Source organism: Bos indicus, chromosome 7 (genome assembly GCF_029378745.1).
Source record: "Bos indicus isolate NIAB-ARS_2022 breed Sahiwal x Tharparkar chromosome 7, NIAB-ARS_B.indTharparkar_mat_pri_1.0, whole genome shotgun sequence".
Lineage (NCBI taxonomy): Eukaryota > Metazoa > Chordata > Mammalia > Artiodactyla > Bovidae > Bos > Bos indicus.
The window spans coordinates 12102668-12127733 of record NC_091766.1 but is presented as its reverse complement, the minus strand read 5'-3'; the positions used below and the strand labels follow the sequence as shown (position 1 = coordinate 12127733).

The following is a 25066-nucleotide window of genomic DNA, read 5'->3' as shown; positions in this document are numbered from 1 at the left end:
GCCAGCCCACTTCCAGTTTCAACAACCAAAACTGTCTTCAGCCTTCCCTGGGGTGAACTGCTGGCACCCAGATAGGAAGAAGGTTTCTTCTCTGTATGGTATTGAAGCCAATGGGCAAAGGAGGTGGTAAAATAAGATGGGAGCACCTGCTGCCATCTCTGTGTTATTTTGGTCTGTTAGAACTGACAACAATTTCTATTAGTTCATCAAAAGCTTCCACTTCTGCCACATGCTCCTTAATATGAAAGTTCTAAAGAATGAATAAATCATCATTTTTCACGCTAAAAAAAAACCAAAACAAAACCAAAGCTGTCTTCAGACATGGCCAATGATCTCTGGAGGCAGAATCATGCCTGGTTGAGAACCCCTGACTTAAGAGTTTAAACCCCTGACCAGGCTCCCCACCCCCGACCCTACTCTTTCTTTCCTTTCCACAACATTTCTGGCCTTTGAACACGTTACATAGTCTACTTATTTATAGTGGCCTACTTTTCTGTTGCCTGTCTCCCCACAGCCCCATGAGGGCTGGAGGTTCGTCTGTCCTTCCCTGCCACGTGCCACTTGCTGAGCACAGGGCTGGGCACACAGCATGTGCCCAATGGGGCTCTCATTCAGTGAGCTGGTAGTAACACAGGCAGGTCAGATTAATGGTGAGCAGGGCCCTGGGGCACTCCCAGGCACCAAGGCCTTTTTCCTCCCCCTTGTCTTCTAGGCAAGACTCCAGCCTCCTTGACCTTGCCTGAATTCCAAAGGGTGGATTCCAACAGTTGCTAATCAAGGGAGCAGCAGCCAGGAAGCCACTTGAGGCAAGATTAAAGGGGCTGGAGAAACTCACCAAGATTAGGAGAGGGCTCCCCTTGTAGCTCAGTTGGTAAAGAATCTGCCTGCAATGCAGGAGACCAGGGTTTGATCCCTGGGTTGGGAAGATCCTCTGGAGAAGGAAATGGCAACCCACTCCAGTATGCCTGCCTGGAGAATCCCATGGACAGGGGAGCCTGGCAGGCTACAGTCCATGGAGTCGCAAGAGTCAGACACGACTTAGCATCTAAGCCCACTTGAGACCCTGCACACACTCTAATGTTGTCAGCAATCCCACCCTTTCAAAACTTTGCAGAACCATTGTTGTTCAGTTGCTAGGCCGTGTCCAATTCTTTGCGATCCCATGAACTGCAGCACGCTAGGCTTTCCTGTCTTTCCATATCTCCCGGAGTTTGCTCAAACTCATGTCCATTGAGTCGGTGATGCCATCCAAACATCTCATCCTCTGTCGCCCCCTTCTTCTCCTGCCCTTAATATTTCCCAGTGTCAGAGTCTTTTCCAATGTGTTGGCTCTTCTCGTCAGGTGGCCAAAGTACTGGAGTTTCAGCATCACTCTTTCCAATGAATATTCAGGGTTGATTTCCTTTAGGATTGACTGGTTTGCTCTCCTAGCAGTCCAAGGGACTCAAGAGTCTTCTCCAGCTCCACAATTCAAAACATCAGTTCTTTGGCACTCAGCCTTCTTTATGGCCCAGCTCTCACATCCATATATGACTACTGGAAAAATCATAGCTTTGACTAGACAGACCTTTGTTGGCAAAGTGGTATCTCTGCTTTTTAATACACTGTCTATGTTTATCATAGCTTTTCTTCCAAGGAGCAAGCATCTTTTAATTTCATGGCTGCAGTCGCCATCCATAGGGAATTTATCCTAGCAATGGGATTTATGGCAGGGGTCTTGAGCCATGTGGTACCAGTGTGACCTCTAGAGGAGCCAGAGGCTCAGCAACTGAGGTCAGCCAGGCTTACATGACTAATTCTCAATAAATATGCTAGACTCAAAGTTCAGGTGGGCTTGGGTGGTTGACAGTACTTCATACGTGTTGTCACACATCACTGCCGGGAGACGTGAGCACTGTGCATGTGACTCCATCGGGAGAGGGTGGAAGCTCCCTCTTGGTCTCTTCCAGACCCTGTCCAGGTGCCTTTTGCCTTTGCAGATTTTAGTCTGTATCTTTTTGCTGTAATAAACCACAACTGTGAGTAAAACAATTCTTTTCAGTTCTGGGTTCTATCAAATCACTGAATCCAAGCCTTTTTTCTTTTTTTGAACCTTCGTTTTGGGCTATCCTGGGACCCCCAGACACAGGTTCTCCAGAGGAAAACAGCAGCTGGGATACAAAGGTATTATGTAGGGGCTTCCCAGGTGGCGCTAGTGGTAAAGAACCTGCCTGCTGATGCAGGAGACATAACAGATGCAGGTTCGATCCCTGGGTGAGGAAGATCCCCTGGAGGAGGGAATGGCAACCCACTCCAGTATTCTTGCTTGGAGAATACCATGGACAGAGGAGCCTGGCGGGTTACAGTCCATAGGGTTGCAAAGAGTCAGACACGACTGAAGTGACTTTGCATGCATGCATGTACCAAGAGCGGGTGCCCTGTTAGACCCGTTTTACAGGTGCGGGAATGGTAGCAGGCAGAATTCTAAAGCTTATCCTTCTCTCCCAGCAAGATTCTGCTTATTCAATCAAATGATAGTCTAGGGACTGCTATAAAAGGACTTTGCAAATGTAATTAAAGTCCCAAGTCAGTTGACTATAAGTTTCAGAGCTGATCTAGGTGGGTCTGATCTAATCAGGTGAGCCCTCTAAAAGCAGAGCATTTTCTTAGCAGCAGAGAAGTCAGAGAGACTTGGAGCACGTAAAGAATTAGATGCCTCCCCAGGAGCTAAGCATAAACTCTGGCGAGAAGCCAGAAATGAAATGGGGACCTCAGTCCTGCAGCCACAGACAACTTAATTTTGCTAACACCCGAATAAGCCCTGGAGTAAATTTTCCCCCAGAGCTTCCAAAGATGAGCCCAGCCTGGCCACCTTGATTTTGGGCTTGTGAGACTGTGGACGGAGAGCATAGTTGAGTCTATCTGGACTTCGACCTACATACCTATATGCTAATAAATAGGTGTGTAATAAGCTGTTAAAGTTGTGGTCATTTGTTACATGGCATTGCTAGCTAATACATGGGCTGAGACTCAGAGCAGGTGAGGTCCTCTGCCAAAGTTTACAATGGAGGACAGGGCAGGTAGGTGGGCAAGGTGAGTCCACTTTTCCACACGATTATAAGAAAGCAGCTGCCCATGATTCTGCTTCCTCACCTCCCTGGGTTGGGACCTGGACCAGTTTCAACCATGTGTGTGGCAACCTGGACCAGTTTCTGTCTCACTGGACCAGTTAGTCACTCAGTCGTGTCTGACTCTTTGCGATCCCACGGACTGTAGCTGGCCCACGTCCTCTGTCCGTGGAATTCTCCAGGCAGGTATACTGGACTGGTTTGCCGTGCCCTTCTCCAGGGAATCTTCCTGACCCAAGGATCAAACCCAGGTCCCCTGCATTGCAGGCAGATTCGGTTTCAACCATGCTGATAAGCAAACAGTCTGGGGCAGGCAGAGCCACAACCCAGACAGGCCCCGGGTCTAGACTAGACGCATGTGCCGGCATGCCTGGCAAGTCCGAACCGCTTGCCTCCTACTTGCTGCATGAGAAAGAAATTAATGTGTGTCAGACAAGGGCCTGAGCCCTGACCCCTCCCCTTCTCCACTTATGCTGTTCCGAGTCTCACCCTCACTCCTGATTCTTTCTCTCGATTTGGGGGCACCCCCTGCTCTCTTTACTTTGATCTGCATGCTTCCTGCTCCAACAATGCCTGTCCTCAATGTGCCCCTCCCCCTCGCCCCACCAGGCACTGTCTCACTGGAAGCTGCTGGTCTCCCTCCCTGAATGTCTTCCTTCCGAGCAACTTCCGGCCTTGGAGCCTCCTTCCCCTCTTCTCCTCAGGGCCCTGGAAAGAACATGCGTCTGCAGTGTGGCCTTCCTTCCTGCTGACCTCTCAGGGGCTTCAGCTGGGTGCAGCCCTGACCTCTCTCTTCAGCCCCACTGAGATTTCCAACCCTCTGCTGGACAATGGACCCAGTCCTCCACTGGCGACTCCCCCAACTTCCTTCTCTTTGGTGATCCATGCGCCTCTGTCCCTGCCCTGCTGTCTCATCAGCTGCCAAGTCACACCCAGTCTACTGTTAGGCCTCTGAAACCCACTCTGGGCAGTCTACTTCAGAGCTGCCCTGGTCAAAGCACAAAACCCATTGATCGCTCATGGTCCTCAATCTTCAGAGCTGCCCTGGTCAAAGTGATTGGCTGTGACCTGGCACAGAATCCATCGGTTAGTCTTGGTTCTCACTCTTGGTCAGTCTTGGTCCTGGGCAGTGCTTAAACACTGGAGATGCCTTTTAGGAGTCAGTGTTGCCCTGCTCTCCACCCACCTCCCTGGCCTCTCCTTTCCACTCCTTCTCAGCCACCTTAGATGCTGGGGTGGCCCCAGGCTCAGTCTTCGGGGGCCTCTTGGTTCTCTTGTCCCCTTGGAGAGCTCCTCCAGTCTCCTGGCTTAACACCTGTCAGCATGTCATGCCTCCTGACTCTACGTCGCCAGCCTAGCCAGGAGGACTCACCATCTCACTTCCTTCAGAACCTTGGGGTGGGGGGAATGCCAGAAATGTAAGTTGGAGAGCCCCTTCTAGCCCCCATGTCCACGTGTCACTGTCAACACCAATCTTTTGCCCTCCCTTGGCCCCAAACCTGCTCCTTCTGTCTCTTCTCTCTCAGGCAACTGGGGCTGGGTCCGTCCTTTAGTTGCTGGGGCCCCACCCCTTGGGGTTGGCCTTTATGCTCTCTTTCTTTATGCTCCACATCCATCCATCAGCAATCTGGTCATCTTGACTCCCAGGAAATATTCAGAATGTGAATACTTCATATGCCCTCCTTCCAAGCCCCTATCCTGTGTTCCCCTGATTTATGTCAGGGCTCCTCCTAGCCCACCGGTCTACCCTGGTGGCTCAGACGGTAAAGAATCTGCCTGCGATGCAGGAGGCCCAGGTTGGATCCTGCGTGGGGATGATCCCCTGGAGAAGGGCATGGCTACCGAATCCAATATTCTTGCCTGGAGAATTATATGGACAGAGGAGCCTGGTGGGCTACAGTCCATAGGGTGGCAAAAAGTTGGACACGACTGAGTGACTGACACTTTACCTCTCCTAGCTTCCACTGTGGCTAGAGGGAGCTGAGCCTGCCTCTGCTCACGAGACAGCGTGGCGCCCCCATGCGGAAAGTGCAAGTCAGTGCAACACAGCTCAGGGTGGGGTTGCGGAAAGGGATCTGCACCGGCTGGTCCCTCTGCCTGCAGTGCTTTCTCCCCAGGTATCCACGTGACTCCCTCACAGCTTCCTTACGGAGGTCTCCCCCCGCTGCTGGAAGTGTCAGTGTCCTCCAGGCTTAGAGTGGTGTCCCGCACACAGATATTTGCTGAAGCAGGTGAATTTGCTGAGTCCTCTGGCAATGGCACCCCACTCCAGTACTCCTGCCTGGAAAATCCCATGGGCGGAGGAGCCTGGTGGGCTGCGGTCCATGGGGTCTCGAAGAGTCGGACACGACCGAGCGACTTGACTTTCACTTTTCACTTTCACGCATTGGAGCAGGAAATGGCAACCCACTCCAGTGTTCTTGCCTGGAGAATCCCAGGGACGCAGGAGCCTGGTCGCGAAGAGTCGGACACGACTGAAGCGACTTAGCAGCAGCAGCAGCAGCTGAGGCCCTGGCTCCATCCACCCTGCCCCACCTCTCAGTTTCCATTCCTGCCCCTACCTTTGGCAATTTTGATGTCCAGGGCCGTGCGGATCAGAGCCATGAGGGTAGAGTTGAAGTGGACGGTGTTGTCATCAGCGACGGGCAGATCCATCCGCAGGAGCCTCTGCAGAAAACCAAAGGCAAAGGCAATCATTCCCAGGGACCCCTCCGCCATCCCGTAAGCCAGACCCACCCTACCCGGGGAGCCCCAGGAAGAACTCTGAAGGCAGCGGCTAGGGTGCCCCCCACCCCTCAGGTTACCTGTCCCAGTGTTCCATTTCCTGACTGCCCCTGGTGACCCATAGGGGGCGCACTGGGGACTCTCCTATGCTGCCCGTTCCTCACCCGCCTACTGGACCCTAGAAGGGACATTTCCAGGGTTGGCCCGTATCCTTGCCCTGCCCCAGAGTTCTTCTGGACAGCTCCGTTCCATTCTGACCCCAAAGAAGAAGAGCACAAGCCAGATCGCAGCAGACATGCAGCAGCCAGGCAGAGGGGTCCATGGCCACAGCCGCTGGGAGGGCCGCCGGCTCCCCACCCCTACCCCCTGGCTCGGCCCAGACCAGACCAGATGGGCACAGACCACATCATTCCTCCGAGAAGCGGCAGGCAGGCGGCTCCCCGACTACAGATGGGGCGGGCCCCTCTCTGACATGCAGTGAGGCCATGACACACAGAACGGCGGACGGGGGCGCATGCAGACGGAATCTCGAGACTCATTCATAGCTCCGTGGAAAGTGTATCTCAGGGGCATGTCCAGGTCTTGGCTTTTTGTGCGATGGCATGGGGAAGGGGTGACAGGGTGTTCCCATGGCCCAGGGAAGAAAAAATTCCCTGTATCCCAGGCAGGGGCTCTGTCCCCCATGCTTGGTGGCATGGGAGAAGATGCTGGGCTGGTGTGCACCAGCCCAGGATGAGGTGGCATGGAGATGAAGATCGATGTCCACCAGAGCAGACACGGGGAAGCACAGAGTTGGAGAAGGGGATGGGAATGGCAAACTCAGAGCAGAAGACAAAAGATGGGTTGGGGCAGGGTGGTGAGGGAGGCGGTAGACAGAGAAACAGACTGGGCCACTGTGCAGAGCTGTACACTGCACAAAGGGCTCCCTATCTCAGAAATCATGGATCTGCGTTTAAATGACACCTTCCCAGCTGACAGTGGAAAAGTATCATGCTGTCCCCACATGGGTGGATTCCAGTATTTTCCCCACAGACAGAGTGTTCTGTGGAAAGGAGGCTTGTTTCAAATTGGCACAAAGGTGCTTATGAACCCATGGTGGCCCTGCACAGAGACCAAGAAGGAAAGGGCACTCGCCCTCTCTCTTGCACACGCTCACACACACACGACACTCAGCCAAGCAGAGATCAAGAGATGGACAAAAGCACAGGCAGAAAAGGGACAGATGCAGGGAGGGGCTGGTGGGGGCACCTCAGGGGTGCCCAGTGGAGGAGGAGGGGTAAGGCTGTGGGGAGGTGGTTACGTGACACAGGAGGCAGTGAGGTACACAGAAGGGGAGGAAGGATTCTCAGACACAGCAGGGGCCAAGGTGGGATGGGAGAATGGAATGAAGGGACCATACTTTTTGGAGGGGTTGACTGTCAAAGTCATCCCCTGGACTTCGTGTGGATGAGTTGTGGGGAACAGAGCATCTGTCCTTGGGTGCCAAGGGAGATTCCGGGACAGGGGTCTAGAGGGGTGGCCCGGCCCAGCCGCCTGGCGGCTCCTTCAGCCAGCATGCACCACCCCCCAGGTCGGCCATGGTGCCTGCCCGCCCCAGGCCCCCGCCAAGGCAGCGTGCATGGCCTGCGTCAGGGTGCCACGGTCCAGGGGTCCAGCTGCGGCCCGCCTGCCCACTCTGGAACAATGGAGAGGCATGTTGGGTTGTCTTGGGGGGAGATGGGTGGCTTAGGGACAGAAGACTGGGGAAGCAACTCCAGCGGGCAAGGAAGAGGGGAGAGGCTCTGGGTGCTCCCCGGAAGGTCTCAGATGCCCCAAGGCCCTAGGTCAGAGATCAGCTTCAGGTTTGTATAGGGGACCATGAGACCTGGGGGCTTGAGATATAAAAGGTGGGGTCCAAGCCCCTCTCTGCAAGGTGCTTGCCCAGGTCTGGGCAATGGGGGCCACTCTGGGCTCAGTGCCAATCCCACCTCTCAAAGTGTTTGTGTCCAATTGGGTTCCCGGGGGACCAGGTGCGAGGGGACTTGGGGGCTCCCCTCCCCCTCCCCACCCCGGCATGTTGGCCATAAGAGAGTCTCAAAACACCAAGACACACTGATCAGAAAGGACGGACACAGTAAATTGCTTAGAATCAAGGGATGGTCATGATCCATTTACTTGAGGAGGAAAGGGGGGGAAAAAAAAGGAAAAAAGAAAAAGGAAAAAAAGAAGAGTAACGCTGGAAAAAGAGACTCGGCTGGCTGTTCCTGGTCAGCACTGAAAAATCCCCAGTGCCTGGACGTCGGTGGTTGGCAAGGGTTAAACTACCTTGTAAGCCACTCTGGCCGGACACTTCTTCCCCAGACCCAGGGGCGGAGACATGTGTCTCAGCATCTGATACATGTCCGGGTAAGGCATGCGGCCCCTGGCAGCACCGAAAACAAAAAACGGAGGTGGGAACGGAGAACCAAAGGAAGGGTGGGTGGAGGGAGGGGAAGAAAAGGACGGGGAAAAACCAAAAGAAAAAAAAAAAAATCACACGAGCCGAAAAAATAGAGAGAGAAAGATGCAGAGAACGATAAAAGAGGTGTTTCAAATAAATAAAAAAGAGGAGAAAAAAATGGGAGAGGTAGTTAAAAAATATTATTTCACTGCTTATGAGCAGGGAGACAGAGTAAAGAGAAAAGTCAGATTCACTTTTGACTCTGAGCTCTAGTTCCGGTGGAATGCGGACAGAATGGGCGGGGGGAGGGCTTCTCACTCAGAAGGGTCTGGAGCAATTCTTTGGTTCGGTGTCATTTAAAGAACTGGGTCAAGTTCTCTGGTTTGGCTGAGGCTGGTCTCTGAGGGGGCCTAGATGGGGAAGAGGGGCCACGACAGTGGGAGAAGGGCTGGGGCTTCGGGAGGCGAAGGGTGGAGAGGGAGAGAGTGGAGGAGATGGTGGCGGTGGGGGGGGGGCAGTCAATGCAAAGTTACGGTCCCCTCGGATGTGTCTGATTTTGGGGTGCCGTTGAGACCCCGGGATGGGCAGCTTCAGCTAAGAGCAAGCAGAAATGGCTGAAGGGAACGGAGAGATAAACGTTCCATGCTTCATCAAGTCTACGTGACTGCATTCTGTTGGCTAAGAGAGTTTTCTAGTTTAATGCAAAAGAGAGAGATGGCTCTGTTTTTTAGATTATATATATATATATATATGAAATATATATATTGAAGAACCCCAAGCCACACTCATTCCATGGATGCTAGCAGGTTTTAGTGGAAATCAAACCTTGCAAGCAACCCTATGAGGACATTTCTTGCCTAAGCCGAGAGGGGGAGATATTACGCGCAATAAACTGTACATATCCTTATAATGAATCCGACCGCTGAAAGGAGAAGAGAGGGGATTAGTGGAGGCACGGGGTCAAGCTGCATCACACTGGCTCCCCGTGCTCATAAGTGAGGTCACGATGTCAGGGCCTGGGAAACCCCTGGCTTGAAGGAGTAAGGGAGACATAGGATGCATAAAGGTCCCTGAGATGGTCCCAGACACTTGCAGACCCTGGGGGTGCGGGGTGGGCAGAAGGTTTTGTGCGGAGTGGGCTGGGAACTCTGGGCTGGGAGAACCTCCCCCAGGGCTTTCTGTATCGCCCTCCTCCACAATCTACATGGCTACACTGGGGGCTGGGGGGGGGGTTCGTGGCATAGAGGACAGGGGGACAGCATCCAACTGCTGTGACCTAAAATCAAAAGAGGAAGAGTTAGGAACCAGCTGAAAGTCAAGCCCCAGCCCCGTGGCTCACCCCAGACTCTTGGTCTCATGGAGGACTTGTCTGGGGCTGTAAGAATGGCAAGGATTGATCCTTCCCTGCTTTCCTCATGAGGCCTCCCCTCCAGTGCTCAGGCTGCTGAGGGCCTCTATTTAACGCTTTCTTAGCCCCCAAGCTCAGCCTGAACTAGAATCTTCAGTCTGTGGTTGCTGGGCTCTGAGCATCAGCGTGGCACATCTGAGTGTCCAGCAAGGGCTTGGTGCTGAGAAGGTACTCAATACACTTGAGCAGGGTGGAGATCTCTCTTGGGAACCATCACCTGCCAACTAGGAGGGGGCACTCCCTTGCTCATGGAGATGGGAGAGCTTACTCCCTTCATGATCACGAACATACAAGGACCACCGAGGCTCTGTGTCCTCTCCCCTGGCCTCGTGTGACCTCATGTTCCAGGGTCCTGGAATCCCAATGGGAGCTAGGTTCTGCCACTCTGATCTTGTAGCTAATTCTGTCTCCCAAGGGAACTAAACCAGCCCTTCTCCCCATACTCCCTGGAGAACTGAGGCTAAGAGGCCTCTGGCTTCCTCCCTGGGGCCTGGTTAACTTGTTCTCACCATCTGGAGGCCTCACAGTCAGGGACAGGAGAGACTCACAGGAGATGAACTCATGGTGGAGTCTCTCCCTCATTTCCCAGAAGGCCTTGGGTATGGGCAGCAGTGGTACCCAAATCATTTAACCCAGGATGTGCAAGGGTACTGATTCTCATCTCTTTTCTGACTGATCCTACTGAAATCCCTGCTAGCTTCCCAGGGAGACAACAGCCTAAGGTCTGGAGCCTGACCTAGACTATGCTCCAGTACCAGAGAAAGGTGGGTGACGTGGTTGGAGGATTTGGGGTGACTGCTTACCACGCTGCAGGGTCATACTCGGCCCAGACACGCACGTACTCATCCAGGTGGTGGGGACCCAGGATGGAGGAATCTCGGGTGAGGTACTCAAAGTTGTCCATGATGACGGCAACAAAAAGATTCAGCATCTGTGGGGACCCCAGGGGCCAAGACGGCGTCGGGGAGAGCAAGACACATCCAAACACATATACACAGAGGCCCAGAGGGAGAGAGGGAGGGAGATAAACATGGGAAAAGGAAGTCAGAGAAAGAGATGGCGGGAGATAGAGGAAAGACACATGCTCACAGAAGGAGCCCAGAAACAGATATGGAGAAATGGAGATGGGGGAGAGACACAGAGACAGAGACCAAGATTGATACAGTTGGAGAGAGAGGTGGAGAGGTTATGTGACATAGGAGCCAACACCAAGGGGACCACCATGACCCCAGATCCTCCCACCCCTGACCCCCAACAAGACCAAAATGCACACTCCATGGACCAGAACCTTATCATGTTTCCATCCCCAGCATAAAGTAATTACTCAGCAAATATTTGTTGGATGGATGGATGGATGCATGCATCTTCCTGCCTTTGTCTACATCTTGTAGCAGCTTGTCACATGCCTTCAGTGTACTAGCCTTTAGTACATGGGGAGCTTGCATCAGTCTTGCCTCCAGACCTCTGTAAATGTTGCTCCCTCAGTGGACATCACTTTTCTCCTTTTGAGTAATAACATCTGGCGAGCCCTCCCCCGCTTTATCCTTATATGCTGTTGTTGGATGTGGTTGGCTTCATAGGTGGTGGTCACATAACCCAGGCTTGTGATTGGTTAGGGAGGGGCACGTGACCCAGAGTAGCAAATGAGAGACTTCCTTGGGATTTTTGCTGGCACTCTGGCAGCCATCTTCCCTCCACAGGAAGAAAGTCTGAGAATAAAGCCAGAGTGGAGGAAAACAGCAGAGGACAGGGCCTGCTATTGCCCGGACCCAGCCTCATCTGGACTTTTCAGCAGTATAAGTTAGTGAACTGTGTATTTCACTTACGTCAGTTTCAGTTGAATTTCTGTTACTTGCAGCCAATTTTAAAGTGTTTTTTTTTTTTTTTTTTTTTTTTATGTAGACCATTTAAAAGTCTTTAGTGAATTTGTTACAATATTGCTTCTGTTTTATGTTTTGGATTTTTGGTTGCAAGGCATGAGGGATTGTAGCTCCCTGACCAGGGATTGAACCTGCATCCCCTGCATTACAGAGGTGAAGTCTTAACCACTGGACTACCGGGAAGTCCCTATATGCAACCAATTTGATCAATATGTGGTCTAAGTCCTGCTCACCGTCCCTGAGTGGCCCTCAGGGGGAGAAATCTTTCTCTCACTCTGTCTTCCCTATCAAACCACATATCAGATTATACCATTACTGTCTGCTGACTTGTCTGCCCAGCACCCCTGCAAACTGAGAGAAACATGTTCTCTCCTTATATCCCTAGTACCTAGCATAAGGCCTGGCGCATAGTAGGTATGAAGCAAATGTGCAGATGTAAACATAGTAGGTGCTTACTATATAAGATGTATTTCTGCTGCTGCTGCTGCTAAGTCGCTTCAGTCGTGTCCGACTCTGTGCGACCCCATAGACAGCAGCCCACCAGGCTCCCCCGTCCCTGGGATTCTCCAGGCAAGAACATGGGAGTGGGTTGCCATTTCCTTCTCCAATGCATGAAAGTGAAAAGTGAAAGTGAAGTCGCTCAGTCGTGTCCAACTCTTGGCGACCCCATGGACTGCAGCCTACCAGGCTCCTCTGTCCATGGGATTTTCCAGGCAAGAGTACTGGAGTGGGGTGCCATTGCCTTCTCCGAGCTCTATTTCTAGGTGTCCCTAACTTCAGTTCATCATTTCATGACACTGATTGAGCACGTACTGTGTGCCAGTCCCTGTCCAGGTGTTGGGGATGCAGCAGTGAACAAAACAAAAGCTCCTGCCTCTTAGGGGCTGATGGTCAAGGGCAGTAGATGTCTTCTAGGGTGCCTGTCCTTCCCAGATGGGCTGTAGTATGAATGTGTCTCCATATGAACCCACAGCTACTAAGACAATGGTGGCTATTTGAGCAGGAGCCAGGATGGCCCATTCAGACTCTCTTTTGGGAATCTGACACTGGGCAATGGTCCCTCTGGGCCCTGGAAGCTCAGTGGTAAAGAAACTGCCTGCCAATGCTGAGACGTGGGTTTGATTCCTGGGTCGGCAAGATCCCTGGGAGAAGGAAACAGCAATCCATTCCAGTATTCTTGTCTGGGAAATTCCATGGACAGAGGAGCCTGGAGGGCTACTGTCCATGGCATTGCAAGAGTTGGACACAACTTGGCAACCAAACAACAGCAATAACAGTGGACTGTCCAGGTCAACGGCTGTTGCCACTGGACTCGGGGTGGGTGGGGGATGCTTTGAGACCTAGCCTGCGGATATCTCAGTGTGAGGCTGCTGGTCTGAAGAGAGTGGATGTGTTGGGCTTTTGCTGAGAGATGCTGGTGTTTGGGCTGGGGTCTGAAAACAATAGCTCCCATACTCCTTGGGCAGCTTATATCCTGCCAGCAGGAGCCACGAGTGGGAGGGAGGCCAACCTGGGGAGGAGAGACTAGGAGGAGAGGAGACTCCTTCTGCTTCCCACATGGCTCTGTGTTGTGGACTGAACTGTGTCCCCATGAGATACATTCAAATCCTGGCCCCCAGTTCCTGCGAATGTGACTTTATTTGGAAAAAATGGTCTTTGTACTCTCATTGTCAGTTTAAGATGAGATCACACTGGATCAAGGTGGGCTAAATTCCATATGACTGCTGTCCTCATAAGAGGGAAGTCTGGACACAGTCACACATGAAGACGACCATGTGAGGACAGAGCCAGTGACTGGGGAGATGCTGCCACAAGTCAAGGGACACCCGTGGCCATCAGAAGCGGCAGGCCAGGAAGGATCCTCCCCTAACTGCTCTGGAGGGATCATGGCTCTGCCAACACCACAGCCAGGCTTCTAGCCTCCAGAACTGTGGCAGGATCAATTTTTGTTGTTTTCAGCCATCAAGTTTGTGGTTCTTTGTGACAGCAGCCACAGAACACTGTCTTCAGTTGTCTGGGGGCAGCATACAGCCAGGGTGCCAGGGCAGGGGTGCCATGGTGGCTGAGTTGGCTGTCAACACCCTCTTTTCCTTTTAATACCCTAGCCCTGGCCTTCCTGCCACGGTTAATCCCTGGTGACGTCAGCGTTATCTGTTTGCCCTTTCAACCCTGTGTAGCCAATCCCTATATTAAATCCCCTCTGCCTGAAATACCTAGATCATTTCAATTCTTCTGACTGTGCTCAAACCATTCCAGGAAGAACGGAAAACAGAAAAGATTTGCTGAGATGAGACCCCAGAGAGAGAGAGAGAAAGACAGAACAGGATGCAGGTTCCTGATATGTATATTTTAATTCCTAGTTCCTTTTTGCAGTCTGACAGTGAATTATATTCTCAGGTCTGAGGAGATTCCTCCTTTTAACAAATTCATCTTTTACTAGTGGAAACCTTTCAGTTTTTTTGCAAAGCCCCACAGCCTCCAGAGAATGTTCACGTGGCTGACTTTTTCCTGCCTCCTGATCATATAGAGGAAGCCACACACCTTTCAGAGGGCAGGTGGGAGTCTCCTACAGCTCAACTAGATGGGAGCTGGGGCAAGCTCTGAGCTCTGTTAGTTTTTCTCTCAGCATACACAGCAGGTCTCAAAAGGGGGGAGATTCTGCTCCCTCCTTTAGGGGATACTTGATAATGTCTGGAGACATCTTTGGTTGTCACAGCTGGGAGAGTGGCGGGGTATGAGCTACTGTCATCTAGCGGACCAAGGCCAGGGATGCGAGCAGGCACAGAACAGCTTTCATCGGAGAATGATCCAGCCCCCAATGTCACGAGTGTCATGGGTGAGAAACCCTGGTTAACCTAATCGAGGGCTGGTCCAGAGAAGTCTTGGAGGTAAAAAGTGTGTGACAGCCACATTCCAGAGAATTCACACCCCTGAGGTCTAGGAAGCTTTCCTACACATGTCCACGGACTCACCAGAAACGAGCAGAGGAAGATGAAGGAAACGAAGTAAAAATAAGCAAATTCATTGCCGCATTCGTGAGTCAGGATGCCAGAGTTCTTATCACAGGGTTTCCCGCTGAGGCAGGAAAGCATGATGTTGTGCCAAGCCTCCCCAGTGGCACTCCTGAGGAAGAGAGGGGGCATCAGTGACCTGGATATGCAGCCCTGGACAACCAACACCTACTCCCAGGGAGGCAGAGCGCTAAGGTTAAATACTTAAGCTCTGGAGCTGGACTGATGTGGGTTTGGGTCCCAGGTAAATCACTTTTTCTCCTCTTTGAGCCTAGAGAGGGGGAGGAATTCTCATCCTTGGCTGTGCCTTAAAGCCCAAGGAGAATGTTTTTTTAAAATGCTGATGCCAATGCCCCCCACTCCCACAGACTTGGTATTAAAGTCAACTGGCTTGGAGATACAGGTATGTTTTAGAAACTTCCCTCTCTCTAGGTGACTGTCATTTCTTATTTCTTTCTCCCTAGATTACTCTGCTCCAGGTGCATTGGGTTCCTTGTCCTCCAACATGACAGCTGTGCTCCTGCCTCAGGACCTTTGCACGTATCATGCCCTCCACCTGAACTGCCCTTCCCCAGATATCCACATGGCTCCCTTCCTCAACTATTTTGCTCAAATATCATCTCCCTCAAGGGAGGCAAGACCTATTATGCCTCCATTTCTTTCTTTTGGTTGTTATTAAATGAGAAAATACTTGTGACAAAATATACATAAATATTATAATCTTAAACATTTAAGTGTATAATTCAATGGTAATAAGCACATTTAGCTGAACGTGGAAGAATTGATGCTTTTGAACTGTGTGGTGTTGGAGAAGACTCTTGAGAGTCCCTTGGACTGAAAGGAGATCAAACCAGTCCATCCTAAAAGAAATCAGTCCCGAATATTCATTGGAAGGACTGATGCTGAAGCTAAGCTCCAATACTATGGCCACTTGATGAGAAGAACTGACTCACTGGAAAAGACCCTGATGATGGGAAAGATTGAAGGCAGGAGGAGAAGGGGGAGAAAGAGGATGAGATGGTTGGATGGCATCACCCACTCGATGGACATGAGTTTGAGCAAGCTCTGGGAGTTGGGGATGGACAGGGAAGCCCGGCATGCTGCAGTCCATGGGGTTGCAAAGAGTGAGACAGGACTGAGTGACTGAATGAACTGAAGCAGATTTAGAATGCTGTGCAACCATTAGCACTATCCATCTCCAGAACCATTTTATCCTCCCAAACTGAAAACTTGTATCCCATTAAACACTAACTACACTGCTCCTCTTCCCCAGCCCCTGACAATATTGATATTGAATAGTTTTTTCCCTAAGAATTTGCCCATTTTGGGTACCTCATATAAGTGCAATCATACATTACTTGTTCTTTCATGCTTCCTTTTCCCCCTTAATCTTATAATATCCTTAATCTTACCATATCCTCTTTCCCTCATAATATCCTTTATAATTCAGTTCAGTTCACTCGCTCAGTCGTGTCTGACCCTTTGTGACCCCATGGACTGTAGCACACCAGGCCTCCCTGTCCATCACCAACTCTCTCTTGAGCTTGCTCAAACTCATGTCCACCGAGTTGGTGATGCCATCCAACCATCTCATCCACTGTCTTCTCCTTCTCCTCCTGCCTTCTATGATTAGATTACTGATTGTCTGCCTCCCCTATGGAAATATAAGCATTCAGAGGGCAGAGAATGTTATCTCTGCTTTGTTCTCAGTATTTACAGCAGTAAATACAACAAGTGCTCAATAAACCTCTGATGAATGAAGGAAGGAACCCTAAGTGCAATCAGAATTAAGAACCAAGCCTCAGCGGTCTATTTAGAGTCTGTAAGAATGTTTTCTCATCTGTTAGGTGCAGTTGCCAAGAATCCCTTGACAGGATCCTCAAGAAGATTCTATGAGCTAATCCCTGAAAAATGCCTTCATGCTTGCATCCCAGGGCTTTCAGCTTCTGCCCTGTTAGGGTCTTTGGGCCGCTCCACACCCACCCCAAAGCTCAGTGGAACAAAAGGTAGAGGGCACGCCTCCACCGGAAGAGAAAGACGAGGACACGCCCACCACTGGAAGAGAAGGATAAAAGCGTGCCCCTGCCTCACCGGAAGAGAAGCATGAGGGCCTGGAAGAAGGTGCGGAAGTTATTGTGCTCAGTGATTTGGAATTCATCTTCATCACTGTCCTCGTCCTCCACATCGATGCCAATGTTGCCAAACACCTGGGGAATTAGATAATGATGACTAGGAGTGGCCATGGGTGCCAGAAGCTTCAGAAAAACTCCACTCAACCTACAGTGATGCCTCTCTGAAACGGGCTCCCCTAACCCACCCCTACCTAAGCGGGGTGGCCCTCCTTGGGAGTGCTCTCGGAACATTAGGGGGCTGGCACTCACCTGCATCCCAATGATGGCGTAGATGAAAAAAAGCATGGCAATCAGTAGACAGACATAGGGCAGGGCCTGGTGGGAAGGAAGGCAATGAAGAATAGTGCTGGGTGCCCCTTACCCATGCTGTTTCCCTCACCGGTCCCAGTGCTCAACCCCCGCAGGTTGGGTGGCCGCATGCTGCCAGTGGTGCCAGGGATGATAGGCATCTTTGGTGGCTCTGGGAGATTCCCTTTGGAGCCCTCAAGACATACCGGGGGCAGGAAGTTAGAAAAGAGTCCTGCATATAACACATTCCCAGTAAGGTATATGATATTAATAAAGGCATTTCCACATTATTTCTAGATTCAACCAGAGCAGGCAGGGGGGTGAGGGTGGGGGAGAGATCCTGATTTTTCTTCTTAGCCTGGCAGGGGCAGGGGCAGGGGCTGGGGCTCACCTTGAAGGACTGCACAAAGGTCCAGAGAAGAATTCGGATGGTGTAACCCTGACGGAGGAGTTTGATGAGCCGGGCAGCTCGGAAGAGGCGGAGGAAGCTCAAGTTGATGAAGTTATTCTGGGGAGATGGAGAAAGAGGGGTGACCATTCACCCACCCCCAGGGGCTCAGAGCTGTCACCACTCACAGAGGCCCCTACATGAAGCCAACCAACAGGAAAAAGCAAGCCAGACCCCAAATAAGGAGGGAGAGGAGAGAAAGCACTATTAATGCAATGGTGCGGAGGAAAAAAACTCAAAAAAATGAAGTAGGGGATGGGGAGGAGAAAGGGTGAGAGGGAGGAAAAGGCATCAACTCAAAAGCATAAACCCTCCCTGCCAGCCCCATCCGCAAAGGGGAAAGGAAAGAAAAAGGAAGGAAGAGAAAGGAATGGGGGTGGGTGGGGTGGGGAAGAAATAACAAAAGAACAAGGAAAGAAAATATATCCGAATCATCCAATCAGGAAAAAAATCGAGATGGTTTTTGTTTCTCCCAACAACCAAATGCACTGAGACGATAGGACACAAGCGGGTCAAGTTGCCGAATCCATCACACGTGTACGATGCACAAACACCAGGGCGGGGTGGGGGCAGCCAGCACGCTCAGGCCTGGTGGACATGTGCGGGTTCCGAGGGCATGTTATGCTCCGGGCCAGAAATGCATCTGTCGTGGGACTCACCGGGCACCCTGCCCTGCCGAGCTGCCCACCCGCTCCTGCCCGCCCTGACCTCACCCCACGGCCAAGAGGAGCAGCGGCTTGAGCCAATCGGAGAAGCGGAAGAGCATCTTTTCTTACCCCCTTGGCGAGCGGGAATGGGGAGGACGGGAGGGAGCTGGGGCTGTTCGGCTGCAGGGCGAGTCCTCGCTGCCCGCTGAGTCGGAGAAGATGCATTTGGGGCCCTTTCCCCCCTCTCAGGGATGGCTTCTCAGCTTCTGGGACTGGGTGGAGTAGCGCGGGACCAGGCCTGCGGGAAGCAGGAAGTGCGCAGCGCCCGTGGGTGGGTGAGCTCGCCATCAGCCCAAGTCCACCGAGGGGCTGGTGCTGGGGGCCGGGAGGTGAGGCTGTCCCTGCCCGCAGGACCTCCCTGGGTGGACCCTGCCTCTGCTCAAAGGCAGTCACTGCCTCTAGTTCCTCCCTCCCGAGCCAGAACCCCGGGTGGGGTGGGGGTGGGGGTGGGGAGACAGGGCTGTTGGGTCTCGGTGACTAGATGGTTGCCACGTGACTGTCCAGGGGCTTGCCTGCTGGGGCTTCAAGGGCGCTGCTGGGGTGCCAGAGACTGGAAGTCACGCATGGACCAAATCTGGCCAAGGAAACGATTTTGTTGGGCCCAAGGAGTTTTCTTTTAGAAATTAAAAATAGTTGCCCATTTAAGTCAGATTTTTGCCCTCAAATCTGCCTTTTGGGCCATCCTGAGGCTGCTTCTGCTGGTAGCAGTTACTTGAGGCTTAGATGTGGCCGCCTGCCTTGAAGCAGGCCACGTGTCCTACAGTTCACCAAGGTTCCTAGAAATGGAACGGGTTTCCTGGCTTCTGGTATCTGCTTGGGGACCAGAGGTATTTGTGGTATGAGGCATTTTAGGCAGGCCCGGAAACCACCACTCATCAGTGGGTTGGAAGCAGAGGGGCCACCAGGGGACTAGGAGAAGCTCTAGATAAGGCCATGTAGCAGCGTCAAAACTGGCCTAGCCCTCACCCCACAAATGGCACAGGGGTGGTCATTCAGGTTGCCCCCTTTTCAGCGACCCTGTTGGCCTCAAAAGTTTGGACAATGAATTATATGGGCAATCTATCTAGTGCTTCTTGGGGGTTTCCCAGACACTGGATCTAGCTAACTCTGGCCTGGGAGATGAGAGGCAGGAATGGGAGGGGTGGTTCAAGGAATTTCTAAAGATGCTAAGAGGCCTCTGGGTTTGCCAGAAAAGTCTGGGATGCTTTCTGGAACATATCAGTTGACCCTTAGGTAGACATTTAGGATGGAGGAGGGGTGTGGGGCTCCTACCCTGACCACACGGGGCCCAACCAGAATGAGAATGTCTTGAGTGCCTTAAATAAACCCTCCCAACCCAGCTTGACTGAAAGTCACCCTCCGTGCCCTGTGGACCTGACTCCCAGCCCTGCTCGGCCACCCATTTGGGACCAGGGCCGACGGCCCAGGTGTCCCCAGTCCCCTCCCACCCACCCCCCAGAGTACGAGCCATCCCTTCATGGAGCGGGGCATAACATGTGGATTCATGCAAAGGCAGACAGGCCCTGGAAGCAGCCTCTGGGGGCTGGGGGCAGAGCAGGGGGTGGGAGCTGCCACCATGCAGGAGAAGCAAGGGGGCTTTGCCGGGAGACGCGTGCAGAGAGCATGCTGCCCTTCTTTGAGCCAGGGAGAGAGGAGACACACAGGGGGCGGGGGAGGGGGTAGAGGTGAAAGAGGTCTGGGTGACAGGACAGGGGAAGTTTCTAGTTTGCCCTCATCCATTCTTCCATCTCCCCCTGGGTCTGCATAGAGTCCTTCAAGTACCTGCAGAACTTCTGACTTCCTTCTTCCTAGTTTCCATCTTTCTGTCCACAGCCGCGAAGGATCAATCCTCTCCTCCAACCCTGCCTAGTGCTTCCTGGTTCTAGGCTGAAGGGGAGGGATGCAGGCCCTGGAAGGCTTGCTGTGTGCAGGGGATGTGAGTGCTTAGAAGGACGTGGGAACCACTGACCTCAGTGCTCCAGAGAAATCCTGCCACTTGAAGACCCCAACTCTAGCCCAGATCTTGCCTGGGAATCCAGCTCCCATAACCACCTGCCTACCTGACTTCTTCCAGGGTGCCTGTCAAGCCTACTGTGCCCACACCTGTGCTCTTCCCATTACCTGACCCTCTCCTGGCATTCCCTAACTTCTGTCTCATGGTTCAAGCCAGACTCAAACCCTTGAGGTGTCTCTGTCTACCCCCAGCCCAGACCCGACCCATCTCCAGGTCCTGGAGAGGCCCCTGCTCAGATGGCCAGTCCTCCAATTGTTCCCTCCCTCTTCTGATGTCATCTCTCACTGGGATTCCTGGTGCTCACTTCCAGCCCAGCCCCCTGCCTTCCTACTCCCTGCTCTGCAGCTGCAGCGTCTGGTGTAACCACACTTCCTACCACACCTCCTCTGCTCCAGATCCTCCCAGACCCCCACAACAAGGCCCAGTCCTGTCTCCTTCTGACCTCTTCACTTTTTCCAGATCAGCCTTCCTCCACTCTTTGCTCTAGCCACATCCTCTCACTTGAAGACTCTGGCCCCTGCATGCTCTGATCTGCCCCAGGACCTTTGCATGTGCTATCCTGGGCCTCCAATGCCCTTTTCTCCCCCTCTCCACCTTGTTAACACTGTTTATACTTCAGCGTGCAACACAGTTAAATTTCAAGTGTGTTTCAGGGCTTATTTGACCAATGCCTACCCTCCCCCCCTCCCCACTACACGACTAGGTGATGCAGTGGGGGAGGGGGCAGTGATGGTGTCTGCCTCTATCCAACCCCCCATCTGGGGCACTGAATTGGGGTTCATTAAGTGTCTAGTGGGTGAGTGCTTATGTATGGCTAACTAGCAGGGGAGAGGAGATCCTGGTGCAAAGATGCCATTGAGGGGCATCCTTCAAAGGCGCTCAGGGGAGGGTGGGGGAGGGGCAGAGGCAGGTGGGATTTCTTCTCTCTCTCTTTAAAATACTTATTTCATTGATTTGTTTGGCTGCACCAGGTCTTAGCTGCAGCCTGTGGGATCTTTCAGTTGTGGCATGTGGGATCTTAGTTCCCTGACCAGGGATTGAACCCAGGCTCCCTGCACTTGGGGCACAGAATCTTAGCCACTGGACTACCGGGGAAGTCCCCAAGTGGGATTGAACAGAGGGAGGAGTGTGCAGTTATGTAAGGAGCCGAATAAGTTAGGCGAGGGAGAGACGGAGACGGGGCATCCGGGGTGGGGTGCGGGTGTGTGCAGGGTGGATGGATATAACAGAAGGGAGGGACTGTGTGTGTGTGTGTGTGTGTGTGTGTGTGTGTGTGTGTTGGGTGGGGGAGGATCAAGACAGGAAGACTGCAAGAGCAAAAAAGAGAAAGGGAAAGAGAGACAGAGACAGCGACAAAGGGAGACAGAGAGAAAGAGAGGAGAGTCAGAGGCTGAACAGGAAAGAGCAGACAGCATGCGTGTATAGGGACTATGTCTGGGTGGGGGGAGGGGGACAGGAGCCCCTGCATCTCAGGGCTCCAGGAGAGGGCGTCAGGTGGCTGGCCCATCTGGAAGCAGCAAGACCTGAGTCCTGGCTTTTTTGTGTCCGCCTCACCTGAGCCTCTTTGCCCACACACTGCAGGGCCCTCAGACCTCCTCCATCAGACTTGAAGATGCACATCACTGGTCCTCAAACCGGAAGAGCTCATGGGCTTGGAATGGGGTAAGGGACTGGTGGAGATTTCCTGGGGCCCCGGGGCTCCATGGAGCTGAACTGGGACAGGAGTGCTGAGAGAGTGGCTGAGGGCTCTGAGTACAGGGCTATGTGTAAGGAATGGGGTGGGAGACGCAGCCAGCCAGCCTGTCCTAGGGGAGGCGCTGCCTGGGGGCAAACCCATCCTTCTCTTTGCAGAAGACACAAACCAACCCCAACAGAAAACCCCAACTCAGAAACCCAATAAAAACCAGAGGAAGAGAGACTGTGGGAATGAGGGGAGGAGGGAAGTCAGGAGGGTTTGGAGAGACTGACAGACAGACCCAGTGGGGATAGGAGGGTGCATCAGGCAATCCAAGTTTAAAAAGCCCAGGGCGTGACATGCAATGCTGATGCGAGAAGATGCGTTCACAGTTAATGTAAGGCATTTAGACTTCAGAAAGAAGTAAGACCAACCGGATTCTAGATGCAGATGTTGAAGATGGAGGGGGAGCGGGCGGGCGGGGGCAGTTGGGGAGGCGTGTTCAGCGTTTTTTAGGTTGATTTGTAACCAGTGCCAAAAAACCAATGGGTTTCGGTTCCCGGGCGGGGAGTGGGGGTGGTGGTGGTGGGTTGGGAGATAGTCATTGGTGTATGAACACACAGACCACGTCATGGATGAACAAATGAATTTCATAGTGCATTTTGATTGGATGAGTTTTTCAGACGGCGTTGTGCCAATATACAGTTTAAAGAGCAGGCATGAAAAGAGACAAGACAAGAAACACAGTCATTATCCATCGCACGCAGGGCAAACCCATGTCACCCCAGCCACTTGGGGGCGCAGCTGAGGCCCAATGGGCCTCACACCCTCTCCCCCTCCCCCAAAACCCTGGGGACTTGCTCTCCCAGTGGTCTGGCTCCCCCTGCCTCGGCCTGGCTGAACTCTGCCTTCAGACCTAGTGGGCTTACCTGGGAGGCAGAAAGGGGCTGCTGAGGGCTCTTTGCTCAGTAGGGTGACCACCCCCCACCCCCACCCCATCCCCACCCTGCCTCCAGGTTGGGAGTTTATCCTCCTAAAAGTAAAAGGGTCCAAATGCCCACCCTCTATCTTTCCCACCAAGTGATTAGAATTCAGGGCTGGGGTGCTGCCTAACAGATCTCAACCCCAAGTTCATTCACAGTAATAACAGCAAGAACAATAATAATAACCACCATTCGTGAACTAATTCCTGGCTGGTTCTGTGCCAAGCACTTTACGTCAAGCAGTCTGATTTGTTCACAGTTGCCCTCTCCTGTCCTAGAGTGTCAGCCCTCCGGGGGCAGGCATTCTTGTCTGTTTTGCTCTGTCCTCGGCACCTCTACCAGTGCCTGGCATACAGCAGGTGCTTAATGTGCACTTCTATGAATGCATGGGTGAACGTGAGGCTTGCAAGGGTCTGATGAGGTTGGTTATGAAGGTTAGTCCCAGATTCAGGACGAGAAGAGGTAATACAAGTTACCCAAGGTCAAACAGCTTGTAGGGAGGGCTGTTTGACTACTACAACAGTCCTGACATCCCTGAATTGGATCCCATGCCCCATCCTTCCTTCCCACATCTTGTAGTCGGGAGAACAAGCCACTGGGGTCCAATCCTACAGATCTCTTACTGGCAACCAGAGCTTCAACCAACTTCCTCTACTTGCCCTACTGGGGTGGTGGGTCACCTCTTCTAAGATCTTGATCCAGAGAGATTTTGGTTCAAGGCTGTCTTATCTTTGGGTGGGTGGCAAGATAATTTTGATTGTCAGGAGGAGCCCAGACCTCTTAAAAACCTCAGACAGACAATGAGGTCTAAGCTCTGGCTCTCTGCCAGGGAGAGGACAGTGGCCAGATGGAGGTACCCCAATGGGGATAGCCCCCAGCTGGGCATGACCTCTCTAGAGGAAGGTGTCAGGGCTGAGACGAGGGAAGGGGGAACTTTGGGTTCACTGGAGCTGAAGGCAAGGAATTGTGGCCAGAATACCACTTGGGTGGGGGTGTTGGCAGATGGGTTAGAGAATGGTCCCTCTTTGGTGGAGCTTCCCAGTTCTAGAGGCTGACAGGGCAGAAAAGGGGCCCAAATGATCCCTTTCTGCCAGGGGCTCAGTTAGGGATGCCCCAGGGAGCACCACTGTGCCCCCAGGAGTCACCAGGCCTGGCTGCAGGCCCTGAGGTGTGTCCCTCATTTTCCTGAGCATCTGCTTCCTCATCTGTGAAATGGGGCAACACCCTCTTCCTTGGGCCTCGCCCCACCCAGGTCTACTCTCTGTTCTCTGCCTGTTCTGAGCATTGCCCTGGCTTTCCGGCCTCCTGGCTCCTTTCTGGCTGGGTTTGGCCAGTGGAAGTGGGTGGCAGGAGATAGAGGGTGGGAGGAGAGAAGGGTAGGGTATTTCCGCTGATGATCTGTGCCTGGTTTGGCCTGCCTTTGGTGGGTGCTCCGTCCCTCTGTGCCCACAGTTTCCACCAGGTAGCCCCTCTCTGACTTCAGCACCTGGGCAGGCAACAGCTCCCCACGGCGACTGGGCTCCTTCCCTTCTGCCCGGTGAGTGGTCTCTGCCTTCAGATCCCTTCAGTTGAACCTACTAACCTGAACCTCCCAATCTGAACCATGAGTTAATCCATAAAACGCTTGGCACAGAGCCTGGCATGCAGTGAGTGCATGATTCTTGTCACCTATTATTTATTTTTGTTGTTATTATGACAAGGTTGATACTACCCCTGGCCCTTGGCTCTGACATTCTTTGCCCTTTTGCTTCCTCTGCGAGGATCTCCTACCCTCCCCCCAGCCTCCCAAGGGCCCTCAAGCCTGGGCTCACTGGCAAACGGCCAAGGAAGGGGTCTGAGACAGCAGCTCTGGGACCCTGAATCTTCCAGACAAGGGGGAAAGACGATGTGGCCCACAGCCCACCACACTTACATCCAGAGACCCCCACACTGGGAACCTGCCAGGCCTGGGGATACAGGAAGACACATGTCCTGGGGACCCTCCTAAAGTCCTGGGAAGGGTGTCCCCCCATTAACCTGAGAGCCGTGGCTCCCTCCTGCCCATGAGCCAGAAGATGGTTAGTTCAAGCAGGATAGACTTGAAGCTGGTTCCCTTTGGACCCTCAACACTGTGTGCTGTTTGGAGGGCAGGGCTCAGCCTTGAGATCCTTTAAGTGTCTCTGTTTTCTCAATGAGCTTATCCACAGTATCTATTCATACATCAGTAGCCAAGATGCAGGGAATTCACACTGCAGCGCTGGGGGCTTTGGACACCCCCGTCTCCCCACATA

The 25066-nt window shown here is 52.7% G+C and overlaps 1 protein-coding gene across 4 annotated transcripts in view; it reads right to left on the bottom strand.

Moving 5' to 3' along the window:
• Positions 1–25066, bottom strand: part of CACNA1A (calcium voltage-gated channel subunit alpha1 A) — a 254178-nt gene that overhangs the window by 12035 nt on the left and 217077 nt on the right. For 3 of the 4 annotated variants that reach the window (XM_070792697.1, XM_070792698.1, XM_070792699.1), the window contains 7 exons: positions 17361–17477; positions 16931–16996; positions 16641–16756; positions 14511–14661; positions 10462–10589; positions 9076–9172; positions 5669–5774 (listed from right to left, as the gene is read on the bottom strand). In XM_070792697.1, the coding sequence (XP_070648798.1) occupies positions 5669–5774; positions 9076–9172; positions 10462–10589; positions 14511–14661; positions 16641–16756; positions 16931–16996; positions 17361–17477 (781 nt within the window). Of the gene's footprint in view, positions 1–5668; positions 5775–8135; positions 8233–9075; positions 9173–10461; positions 10590–14510; positions 14662–16640; positions 16757–16930; positions 16997–17360; positions 17478–25066 lie in introns of all 4 variants that reach the window. The other variant, XM_070792700.1, reaches the window with a different exon arrangement.